Source organism: Rhinoderma darwinii, chromosome 2, assembly GCF_050947455.1.
Source record: "Rhinoderma darwinii isolate aRhiDar2 chromosome 2, aRhiDar2.hap1, whole genome shotgun sequence".
NCBI lineage: Eukaryota > Metazoa > Chordata > Amphibia > Anura > Rhinodermatidae > Rhinoderma > Rhinoderma darwinii.
In genome coordinates this window covers 84,606,476-84,618,667 of record NC_134688.1, presented here as the reverse complement: position 1 = coordinate 84,618,667, position 12,192 = coordinate 84,606,476, and the positions used below count along the sequence as shown (strand labels likewise).

General features: G+C 47.6%; 1 protein-coding gene across 3 annotated transcripts in view; it reads right to left on the bottom strand.

The window, feature by feature from the left end:
* Positions 1–300: 300 nt before the first annotated feature.
* Positions 301–12,192, bottom strand: part of AMHR2 (anti-Mullerian hormone receptor type 2) — a 65,870-nt gene continuing 53,978 nt past the window's right edge. For 2 of the 3 annotated variants that reach the window (XM_075851847.1, XM_075851848.1), the window contains 3 exons: positions 3,946–4,093; positions 3,065–3,201; positions 301–799 (listed from right to left, as the gene is read on the bottom strand). In XM_075851847.1, coding sequence (XP_075707962.1) covers positions 659–799; positions 3,065–3,201; positions 3,946–4,093 — 426 coding nt within the window. In that variant the 3' untranslated portion in view covers positions 301–658. The remainder of the gene's footprint in view (positions 800–3,064; positions 3,202–3,945; positions 4,094–12,192) is intronic. The other variant, XM_075851849.1, reaches the window with a different exon arrangement.

The window sequence follows — 12,192 nt, the reverse complement described above, 5'->3', positions numbered from 1 at the left end:
GAGAGCCTGTGCGCGTGCGCTCTCATTCACTCTTCAGCTCTCGGCAGACAAGGACAAGACTGCGATCTCTCGCACAGCTCCTAGCTGCGCGCGTGCGCGCACACGATCTCCCCTCTCCAGCTCTTGCTGTGGCACTGTCCGTAGCTGATTGGACAGTGTCACAGCCATAGTAACACGCCCCCTTGCCATTGCACGCCCCATTGACAGTTCAGGGGGTTATTTAAATATCAGGCACCAAATATGGTGAAAGGTTCTCTTTAAAGGTGATAGCCTACTTACAACTTTGGTGTTGTTGGACTGTATGCTTTGGACCATGCAATATACTGTAGAAGTACAGCCTGCTAGCTGCTCAGCACTGTAAACAATGGGGGCAACACAGCAGTAAACAGAAAAGCATAAGTATTTTTTTGTGCTTAAGTTGTATTACAATATGGCAAAAAATATATATTTTCAAATATGTTAAACTCGTGAAGAGCAGAGAAAAATTAAATTACTATTTAGTGACATGAGAAATGGGTGAGACTAACATTTTTCATTCATTTACAGTACATGAAAATGAAAGTATCATTGCACTGGAAAATCCAGGAATTGTACAATTTAGGTGTTTTTACTTTATTGTGAAGAAAAGAAATACCAAGATTTAGACATTCCCATCGCTTCACATACTGTCCCCTGGCATCAAGCTGAAAGGTGCGAGAAGAAGGTTACACAGTCTCTCCTCCACACATTGGGCGGTCAGACGAGCCTCAGAGTCAGGGTCCCAGCAATCTTCTAGAGTTTCCCACAATGTCTTCAAGAGCTGAATAAAATGGACAATATTATGTATGTCGATATGGGGATCCATTTGTTATGTATTTATTATGTATTTTCCCACATTGCATTTTTGTAGTTTAAAAAAAAATTTGTACAAACATTGTGAAATAGCGAAGTGTCACATCCCTCGTGGCTTTTTGTCACACTGTGTTTTCAGCTATAGAACATACAGTCTATGATACATGCTGTGACTACAGCAGACCGGGGCTTCCCTGGCAGTGTTTAGTTTTATCTGGCACTGACCTATAATGTTTCACATGATGCCACTGCCCTATAAGGGCAAAGCCCCATGTGGCGGAATTACTCTGGAATTCCGCTGCGGACACTCCGCAGCATTAATCCGCAGCGAACCCGTTTCTCCATTGCCTTCCACTGCTTTTTAGTAGTGTTCGTTTAGACGATGCGGAAAATTCCGCTGCGGAGCATAGGCTGCGGTGCGGAATTTGGTGTCCACAGCATACAATGGATGTTGCGGACCAGTGGCGGACTGGTTGCGGACTCATTGTGGACGTTCTCCATTGACTTCAATGGAGATTCTAAATTCCGCAATGAAGTCCGCAGATGTCATGTACATGTTATGTGTGCTGCGGAGCCTATTGGTTTTTTAACATGACATTTCTTCATTCTGGCTGGACCTATGTATTTCTAGGTCTACAGCCAGACTGAGGAAGTCAATGGGGCTCCCGTAATTACGGGTGACTATGTGTGTGCACCCGTAATTACGGGAGCGTTGCTAGGCGACGTCAGTAAATAGTCACTGTCCAGGGTGCTGAAAGAGTTAAGCGATCGGCAGTAACTGTTTCTGCACCCTGGACAGTGACTACCGATCACAATATACAGCAACCTGTAAAAAAAATAGAAGTTCATACTTACCGAGTCCGGCTTCCCAGGATTACGTTTCAGTCCAAGTGACGGCTGCAGCCAATCACAGGCTGCAGCGGTCACATGGACTGCCGCGTCATCCAGGGAGGTCGGGCTGGATGCCGAAAGAGGGACGCGTCACCAAGACAACGGCCGGTAAGTATGAAATTCTGTTACTTTCACTAGGGAAAGTGCTGTCCCTTCTCTCTATCCTGCACTGATAGAGAGAAGGGAAGTACTTTCACCTCAATACGCAACGGCCAGTCCGCATCAATTTACTGCACATTTTGGGCAGATCCGCCACAGAATCTGCAACGCAGATTCTGTGCGGCATTGATGCGGACAGTTGCGGAAGAAATACGCCACGTGGGGCCATGTCCTTATCGTTCATATGATTGAAGTGGTACCAAACCTTTTTATAGATTAGGCCTTATTCACAGGAATGCTGAAAAAGTTCATATGACAGTCGTTTTTTTTAACGGGGCTATTCACACGATTGTTTTTCTAATGGACTTCTGTGAACGGCCCGTGAAAAAATATGAAAAATAATTTTGCCTGTTTTCACGGATCCCTCAATAAACTTAAGTTTATGAGGGATCTGTGAAAACGGGCACTGCACGGACGCAAATCAGCTGTGCAAAACGGTAGTTTTTCATGGCTAATTTGATACACGTTCGTGTGACTAAGGCCTAAGGGCTTATTCAGACGAACATATAATACGTCCATGCAACGCGCGTGATTTTCACGCAACTCGCACGGACCTATGTTAGTCAAAGGTGCCGTTCAGACAGTCCGTGATTTTCACGCAGTGTGTGTCCGCTGCGTAAAACTCACGACATGTCCTATATTTGTGCGTTTTTCGCGCATCACGCACCCATTGAATTCAATGGGTGCGTGAAAATCACTTCCGTGTGACGCGCGTGATTCGCGCAACAGCAGTAAAAAGTATGAATGAAAACAGAAAAGCACCAGGTGCTTTTCTGTTTACAAACATACAAACAGAGTGTCATAATGATGGCGGCTGCGAGAAAATCACGCAGCCACGCATCATACGCTGCTGACACACGGAGCTGTTATGGACCTTTTGCGCACGCAAAACGCACACACTCCTGTGAATCCGGCCTAAAGCTGTAGGGTCACCAAATAAAAGTAACTTTCTAGTATAAAACATATTTCTGTATCGCGTTTTTTCACTTCTCCGAGTGCAGTCAGCAGTGTAAACAATAGATCTTTCAGGTTGCCATGACTACATCCAGGGACATATGGGGATTTATCTCTATTGTAATTGTGTCTTTTATTTTTTTAATAATAAAAACATCTTGACTTATTTTATAGCTGAACAAAAAAAAAATGTAAACCCCTTTATCCTGAGAACCATCCCAGATATTACCTGCAGATTCTTACTCCAGTTTCTGGGTACTTGTGGCCGTCGCTTGTTCTCCACCACCAATGATTGCAACTCATCTAGGGTGGGGTTTGGTCCCAACTCATCAAAAAAGGCCACACGAAATTGGGGACAATAGTGATCTGACACAGAGAGTCAATTAGAAGCCATAGTAGCGGTGTTAAGCAATGTTGATTAACAAAAATCTAAGTGTCCATTACCAACTCCAGAAAGAATAGAGTTTTACTAAAAATAGGAGTAATTCTCTGTTATTTGGGGTCTATTAAGTATGTTTTATAATCTCATATATTTGGCCTATGTCACAAAGAGTCTATAATAACCTGTTTTAACACGTTGGCTTAGGCCTCATGCACACAAACTTAGTACGGATACATGTACGTATATGTCTTGTACATACACACCCATACTGTAGCTTCGTGCCACATCACGTGGCACATGGATTGCCCACAGGGACTTCATGGGCCACCATACTGGGTTCGTGCACACAGCAATGCTAAACCATTACAAGAAAAACAGGCATTTGTTTTAAACTCAATTCATACTGCGTATGCGGTGCATGTTTGGGGTAGGTGTTTGTATTGAAAATCTTAGTTGCCTAGTAATAGTTACCCCGATGCAAACCAGCCAAATATAAAAAAATATGCCGACACATATAGCCAAAAGGACACCCTTTCTCTATACATACGGCACTCGACGGAGCCTCTTTGGCTTCACATGGGGCCTTACAGTGGACCACCAAACCAGGAGTACATCAGACCAGGAGCACTGGATACCCCCAAATAGGACTGATCTTACAGTTTTCTATGTAAGTTTTCAACCCCTATAGCCAGGATAGAAATAATTCTTAAATAAATTATTATAAATACCTGCATATAAATCATTGCAGCGACTAAATATTTCCCACAGCAGGAGGCCAAGTGAATATACATCCGCCTGAGTCAAGGCCTGTCCCCAGGACATAAGATTCAGGGAGCCATCCAACATTTCTGGGGACATATAGCGCAATGTTCCTGTCTGTCGATAATAGAAAACAGAATCATATCACTTTTACTGAATCCATCAATATATTTTACTAAACTACCCAATGAAGGACCAAGACGCTGACGGCCGGTATATAACTCTAAAGAGCCCGACCACACTGGCAGGCAATGTTTGAAGCGGTTAGTGCACAAGGGCACATACTTACAATATTTACTGACACGTGTTGCTGTATCTATAGGCACACAACTGTTTCCAGCTGTAAAAAGTAATATATGCACATTTTCATGCAGTTTGGAAGGGAACATATTTTGCATATCACACACATATCACACACAAAACAAGTGTGCTTCACACAGATCAGAAACACATATAACGCTTTATTTACACATCTCTAATAATATTTTCTTAGGGCCAGTTCACACATTGCATAAATACTGCAGATTTTCCGCAACGGAATTTGTTGCGGAAAATCCACATTAAATACAGTAGCAGCAAAGTGGATGAGATTGAACAAATATCATCCACACGCTGCGGAAATACCGCTCAGAAACTGGTGCGGAAATTCATTCCGCAGCATGTAAATTGTCTTTACGTAAACGCTGCTGATATGTTGCGGGATTTCCCCATTGAATTCAATGGGGATGTAAATCCCACATCAAATAGTAGTTGTTCCGTTTTTTGTGGTGGATTCACAGCGATCCCGTCGCAAAAAACAGAACTTAGAAAAAATAAATAAACTTACCCAGGAGTCTGTGTTTCATCCTCCTGGGATGACGCTTCATCCCATGTGAGCGCCGCTGCAGCCAATCACAGGCTGTAACAGTGGTCACATGGATGAAATGTCATCCCAGGAAGCCGGCCTGGATGATGTCAGAGGGCCGGCCTCCTGGGATGAAGCTTCATCCCATGTGACTGCCGTTGCAGCCAATCACTGGTCTCATCCCAGGAGGCCGGCTTTAGTTCTGCAGTTTTTCGCAGCGGACATTCCGGGCGTAAAACTGCACCACAGTTTGGTGCGCATTTTTGCATGGAATTCCCTGCGGCAGCCAGGGCGGATGCGCTGTGTGCTATTACGCAGTGTATCTGCCACGTGTGAACTCAGCCGGTGTAAAGGATCTGCCAGGCACTACGTCTGTGGATACTCCCAGGATTAATCAGTCGACACCTGAGGCCAGACCTCTTATACTGACACCGGCTCCCACCAATCAGGGTGGCAGGCTCAGGAGTGGGAGAGCCTATCGCGGCCTGGTCAGTCGGAGTTAGCTCTGCCCCCTGTCCATTTATACCTGCCGTTTTCTCTTCCTCATTGCTTGTTATTCTTCTTGGATTCCTGGCCCCACTGCTGCCTTGCTCCAGCCTGCTTCTCCCGTGCTTCTGCCTTGCTTCAGTTCCCGCTTATCCTGCTTCGCTCTGCCCCTGGCTTGCTTCCTGCTCCGTGCTCTGCGTTTGTATACTCCACTACATCCTGATCCTGACTGGCTCGTTCACCACTCCGTTTCCTCACGGTGTTCCGTGGGCTACTGCCCCTTCCCTTGCTTGTTCCCTGTTTGTATCCCCTTGCACTTAGTCAGCGTAGGGACCGCCGCCAAGTTGTACCCCGTCGCCTAGGGCGGGTCGTTGCAAGTAGGCAGGGACAGGGCGGTGGGTAGATTAGGGCTCACTTGTTCCCTTCACCTCCTTCCTGCCATAACATAATAACAAGCCCATACCTAGTCTACCATTTCTCCTACGCTGACGCTATCATGGACCCCCTTGAGACCCTGACCCAGCAGATGCAGGGCCTCTCCCTACAGGTCCAGGCCCTGGCTCAGAGGGTCAACCAGTCTGACGCTGCCATAGCAGTCACCTCACCTCTAGAACCCGACCTCAAGTTACCTGACCGGTTCTCAGGGGACCGTAAGACTTTTCTCTCCTTCCGGGAGAGTTGCAGACTTTACTTCTGTCTAAAACCTCACTCCTCAGGTTCCGAGAACCAGCGGGTGGGTATCATTATATCCCGACTCCAGGAAGGGCCCCAAGAGTGGGCCTTCTCCTTGGCTCCTGATGCCCCTGAACTTTCCTCCGTCGATCGTTTTTTCTCTGCCCTCGGACTCATTTACGACGAGACTGACAGGACTGCCTTAGCCGAGAGTCAGCTGGTGACCTTACGTCAGGGTAGGAGACCTGTTGAGGAATACTGTTCTGATTTTAGAAAGTGGTGCGTAGCTTTTCGGTGGAACGACCCGGCCCTAAGGTGCCAGTTTAGGTTAGGATTATCTGACGCCCTGAAGGATCTGCTTGTTAGCTACCCCTCTTCTGACTCCCTAGACCAGGTTATGGCCCTAGCAGTACGACTTGACCGACGTCTCAGGGAACGTCAGCTTGAACGTTTCAATGTTTTCCCCTCTGACTTCCCTGCGATTCCCCCCGAGGTCCCGTCTCCTCGCTCTTCCATGGAAGACTCGGAGGTACCTATGCAACTCGGGGCCTCCATGTCCCCTCGACAACGTAGAGAGTTCCGCAGGAAGAATGGTCTCTGCTTCTATTGTGGGGGTGACAAGCATCTACTGAACACCTGTCCCAGGCGCAAGAATAAGCAGCCGGAAAACTTCCGCGCCTAAGTGATCATCGGGGAGGTCACTTGGGCGCACAGGTATTTCCCGTTAATATGAAACGCAATAAAATTTTGCTTCCCTTTCAGGTCTCGTTTGCTGGCCGGTCTGCCACTGGCAGTGCCTTCGTGGATTCTGGCTCATCTGCTAATATCATGTCTGTGGAATTTGCTATGTCTTTAAAGATGCCTTTTATTGATTTGCCTTATCCTGTCCCGGTAGTGGGTATCGACTCCACTTCTCTTGCTAATGGTTATTTTACTCAGCATACTCCTGTTTTTGAACTCCTTGTTGGCTCCATGCATTTGGAGCAGTGCTCTGTACTGGTGATGCAGGGATTATCGTCCGATCTGGTATTAGGTCTTCCCTGGTTGCAGCTGCATAATCCCACGTTTGATTGGAATACTGGGGATCTCACCAAATGGGGTAGTGAATGCCTGACGTCATGTCTTTCGGTTAACTCTATTTCTCCCCGTGAGGAGGTAAACACGCTACCTGAGTTTGTTCAGGACTTCGCTGATGTGTTTTCTAAGGAGGCCTCCGAGGTGTTGCCCCCTCATAGAGATTATGATTGCGCCATCGATTTGGTACCTGGTGCTAAGCTTCCTAAGGGTAGGATATTTAATCTTTCATGTCCTGAACGTGAAGCTATGAGGGAGTATATCCAAGAATGCCTGGCCAAGGGTTTCATTCGCCCCTCGACTTCTCCTGTAGGTGCTGGCTTCTTCTTCGTGGGGAAGAAGGATGGTGGTCTTAGGCCGTGCATTGACTATCGGAACTTGAATAAGGTCACAGTAAGGAACCAGTATCCCCTTCCTTTGATTCCGGATCTTTTTAATCAGGTTCAGGGGGCCCAATGGTTCTCTAAGTTCGATCTACGGGGGGCATATAACCTTATCCGCATCAAAGAGGGGGATGAGTGGAAGACTGCGTTCAACACGCCCGAAGGTCATTTCGAATACCTGGTCATGCCCTTTGGGTTGTGTAATGCCCCTGCCGTCTTCCAGAATTTTATTAATGAAATTCTGAGAGATTACCTGGGAAATTTTCTTGTAGTGTACCTTGATGACATACTGGTGTTTTTCAAGGACTGGTCCTCCCACGTGGAGCATGTCAGGAAGGTCCTCCAGGTCCTTCGGGAAAATAATCTGTTTGCGAAAACCGAAAAATGTGTGTTTGGGGTACAGGAGATACCATTTTTGGGTCAAATCCTCACTCCTCATGAATTCCGCATGGACCCTGCCAAGGTTCAGGCTGTGGCGGAATGGGTCCAACCTGCCTCCCTGAAGGCGCTACAGTGTTTTTTGGGGTTCGCTAACTATTACAGGAGATTTATTGCCAACTTCTAGGTCGTCGCTAAGCCTCTTACGGACCTCACTCGCAAGGGTGCTGATGTCCTCCACTGGCCTCCTGAGGCCGTCCAGGCTTTTGAGACCCTCAAGAAGTGCTTTATCTCGGCCCCCGTGCTGGTTCAGCCCAACCAAAGGGAGCCATTTATTGTGGAGGTTGACGCGTCCGAGGTGGGAGTGGGGGCCGTCTTGTCCCAGGGTACCAGCTCCCTCACCCATCTCCGCCCCTGTGCTTACTTCTCTAGGAAGTTTTCGCCCACGGAGAGTAACTATGATATTGGCAACCGCGAACTTTTAGCCATTAAATGGGCTTTTGAAGAGTGGCGTCACTTCCTGGAGGGGGCCAGACACCAGGTAACGGTCCTTACTGACCACAAGAATCTGGTTTTCCTAGAATCTGCCCGGAGGCTTAATCCTAGACAAGCTCGATGGGCGCTATTCTTTACCAGATTTAACTTCTTGGTTACCTATAGGGCTGGGTCCAAAAATATTAAGGCTGATGTACTGTCACGTAGTTTCATGGCCAATCCTCCTTCTGAGGAGGATCCTGCTTGTATTTTACCCCCTGGTATAATCGTTTCTGCCACTGATTCTGATTTAGCCTCTGACATTGCGGCTGATCAAGGTTCAGCTCCCGGGAACCTCCCTGGGGACAAGCTGTTTGTCCCCCTGCAATACCGGCTAAGGGTACTCAGGGAAAACCATGACTCCGCACTATCTGGTCATCCTGGCGTCTTGGGTACCAAACACCTCATTACCAGAAACTATTGGTGGCCTGGGTTGCCTAAAGACGTTAGGGCTTACGTCGCCGCTTGTGAGGTTTGTGCTAGGTCCAAGACCCCTAGGTCCCGACCTGCGGGCTTACTACGTTCTTTGCCCATTCCCCAGAGACCTTGGACCCATATCTCCATGGATTTTATCACCGATTTGCCTCCATCTCAGGGCAAGTCGGTGGTGTGGGTGGTAGTAGACCGCTTCAGCAAGATGTGCCACTTTGTGCCCCTTAAGAAACTACCTAACGCCAAGACGTTAGCTTCTTTGTTTGTTAAACACATTTTGCGTCTCCATGGGGCCCCAGTCAATATCGTTTCTGACAGAGGGGTACAATTTGTTTCCTTATTTTGGAGAGCTTTTTGTAAAAAGTTGGAGATTGATCTGTCCTTCTCCTCCGCCTTCCATCCCGAAACTAATGGCCAAACGGAAAGGACTAATCAATCCCTGGAACAATATTTAAGGTGTTTCATCTCTGACTGTCAATTTGATTGGATCTCATTCCTTCCCCTCGCCGAATTTTCCCTGAATAACCGGGTCAGTAACTCGTCAGGGGTCTCCCCGTTTTTCTGTAATTTCGGGTTTAATCCAAGGTTCTCCTCCGTTTTTCCTGGTTGTTCCAATAATCCCGAGGTAGAGGACGTTCATCGGGAACTGTGCACAGTCTGGGCCCAGGTTCAGAAGAACCTAGAGGCGTCCCAGAGCGTACAAAAGATTCAGGCTGATAGAAGACGTTCTGCTAACCCCCGGTTTGTCGTCGGGGATCTGGTGTGGTTGTCGTCTAGGAACTTGCGCCTTAAGGTCCCGTCCAGGAAGTTTGCTCCCCGATTTATTGGGCCTTATAAGATCATTGAAGTCCTCAACCCTGTATCCTTCCGTCTGGAGCTGCCCCCATCCTTTCGCATACACGACGTCTTTTATGCCTCCCTCCTTAAACGCTGCTCCCCATCCTGGTCCCCCTCGAGGAAACCTCCTGTTCCCGTTCTCACCCCTGAGGGGGTGGAATTCGAGGTGGCCAAGATTGTGGACAGTAGGATGATCCAGGGCTCCTTCCAGTACCTGGTCCATTGGAGAGGATACGGGCCGGAGGAGAGGACTTGGGTACCTGCTCGAGATGTTCACGCTGGGGTATTGGTCAGGAGGTTCCACCTTCTCTTCCCCACTAAACCGGGTCCTCTTAGTAAGGGTCCGGTGGCCCCTCATAAAAGGGGGAGTACTGTAAAGGATCTGCCAGGCACTACGTCTGTGGATACTCCCAGGATTAATCAGTCGACACCTGAGGCCAGACCTCTTAGACTGACACCGGCTCCCACCAATCAGGGTGGCAGGCTCAGGAGTGGGAGAGCCTATCGCGGCCTGGTCAGTCGGAGTTAGCTCCGCCCCCTTTCCATTTATACCTGCCGTTTTCTCTTCCTCATTGCTTGTTATTCTTCTTGGATTCCTGGCCCCACTGCTGCCTTGCTCCAGCCTGCTTCTGCCGTGCTTCTGCCTTGCTTCAGTTCCCGCTTATCCTGCTTCGCTCTGCCCCTGGCTTGCTTCCTGCTCCGTGCTCTGCGTTTGTATACTCCACTACATCCTGATCCTGACTGGCTCGTTCACCACTCCGTTTCCTCACGGTGTTCCGTGGGCTACTGCCCCTTCCCTTGCTTGTTCCCTGTTTGTATCCCCTTGCACTTAGTCAGCGTAGGGACCGCCGCCAAGTTGTACCCCGTCGCCTAGGGCGGGTCGTTGCAAGTAGGCAGGGACAGGGCGGTGGGTAGATTAGGGCTCACTTGTTCCCTTCACCTCCTTCCTGCCATAACAGCCGGATTCAGGATTTATGTGTAAACTGAAAATTACGCTAACAATTTTTCTGGGATTGTTAAAAGAGGGGAGGGGTGTAATTTCGAAATAAACATATCCCCACCAACCCCACCACTCCCAGTGCAGGTCAGGAATCAATCATATCACGAATACCCCTTTCCCTATATGCTGCCTCAGCCACTAACCTATACCTGTACCTTTAAATTTCCTTTGCAGCCTTACATGTTATGCATGTGTAGTTATATTATTATTGGATCACTCCTAAAGCTAAGGATTCTGATAATAATATATTAATAGTTAGGCAGGTTCCCAATATGGGGATTGTAGTAAATACAATACATTGAGGGTATTCAGGGCCGGCCTTAGGTTGGATGGCGCCCTGTGCAGGACTCTCTATTGCTGCCCTGCGCAAATAAAGAATTAACCACAAATATACTGTACATAAAGATATATTTAGACATACAGGCAAACACACACACACACACACACACACACACACACACACACACACACACACACACGAGCCATCTATACATATACATATATATATATATATATATATATACATATATATATATATATATATATATACATACATATCCTCCTATAGGGCATATCGTCCTAAGGCAGCACACTTAAGGGTTAAGATACTTCATCTGACCGGATAGAAGAGACATATTACCCAGCAGTAATCAATTAAACAATAAGGAGGTCCCAGGTAACCTTAAATAGAGCCCAAATCCCTTCAGAAAGCGTATTTTTTTCTTCTATGAACATGGATAGTTGAAGACAGAAGACACCTATACTAAAATGGTTTATACAGAGGGGGTTCCTCTGTCCCTAAGCTGCGACCCATGAGGACATGGGGGGCTGTATACTGGGGGTTTCCTCAGTCCCTCGGCCTTGCTTCTAAAAATCGTACCTGGAGGTAATAAGAAGCCATGCTTCCAGTCTGGAGCGGCATGCAGGTCTTACCTGTCCCTCGGCTCCTAGACGTGGATCCCATATACCTCCGGACAGGTGTCCCAAGATGGCCGCCGCCAAGGTAAGGTGTACGCTGGATTCCGGCGCAGAACGGAAGTCTCGCGGGATCCCAGCGGTTCAATAAAGGACCACTAATCCGGGGGTACGGCGCTGGTGCAGCTGCTCGACCCTGGAGATTAAGGTATCCAAAACTTTCATTGTGTAATGTGAGAAGGGTTTTCTGCTTCCGTAAGGCCCCTTACAGATAAGATTGTAATTGCATGCCTTTTTTCCCAGATGGCAAGTCCTGCATCTCAAGGGAAACATAAAAGGAAATCCGAGCACAATATGTGTAAAGGTTGTCAGCAACCGTTGCCAGGGGATTGGGACCAGAGTTTCTGCTCATCTTGCAGACCTCCTGAACAATCCTTCCATACTGAAGCCGTGGGGTTTCTGTCCTGGTTTAAAGATCAGTTTACAGATACCTTTCAGGAGATAAAGTTGGCTGCTATGCCGAAAAAAATCTAAAGGTAGAAAGCCGTCGCCCTTTCCGCAATCTCCTTCCGAATATGATCTATCGGAGGAGGATCTGGATTCAGAGGACTCTGATGGGGAACCTTCAGATAATATTTATCTGTTAGATAAAGACAAGGTC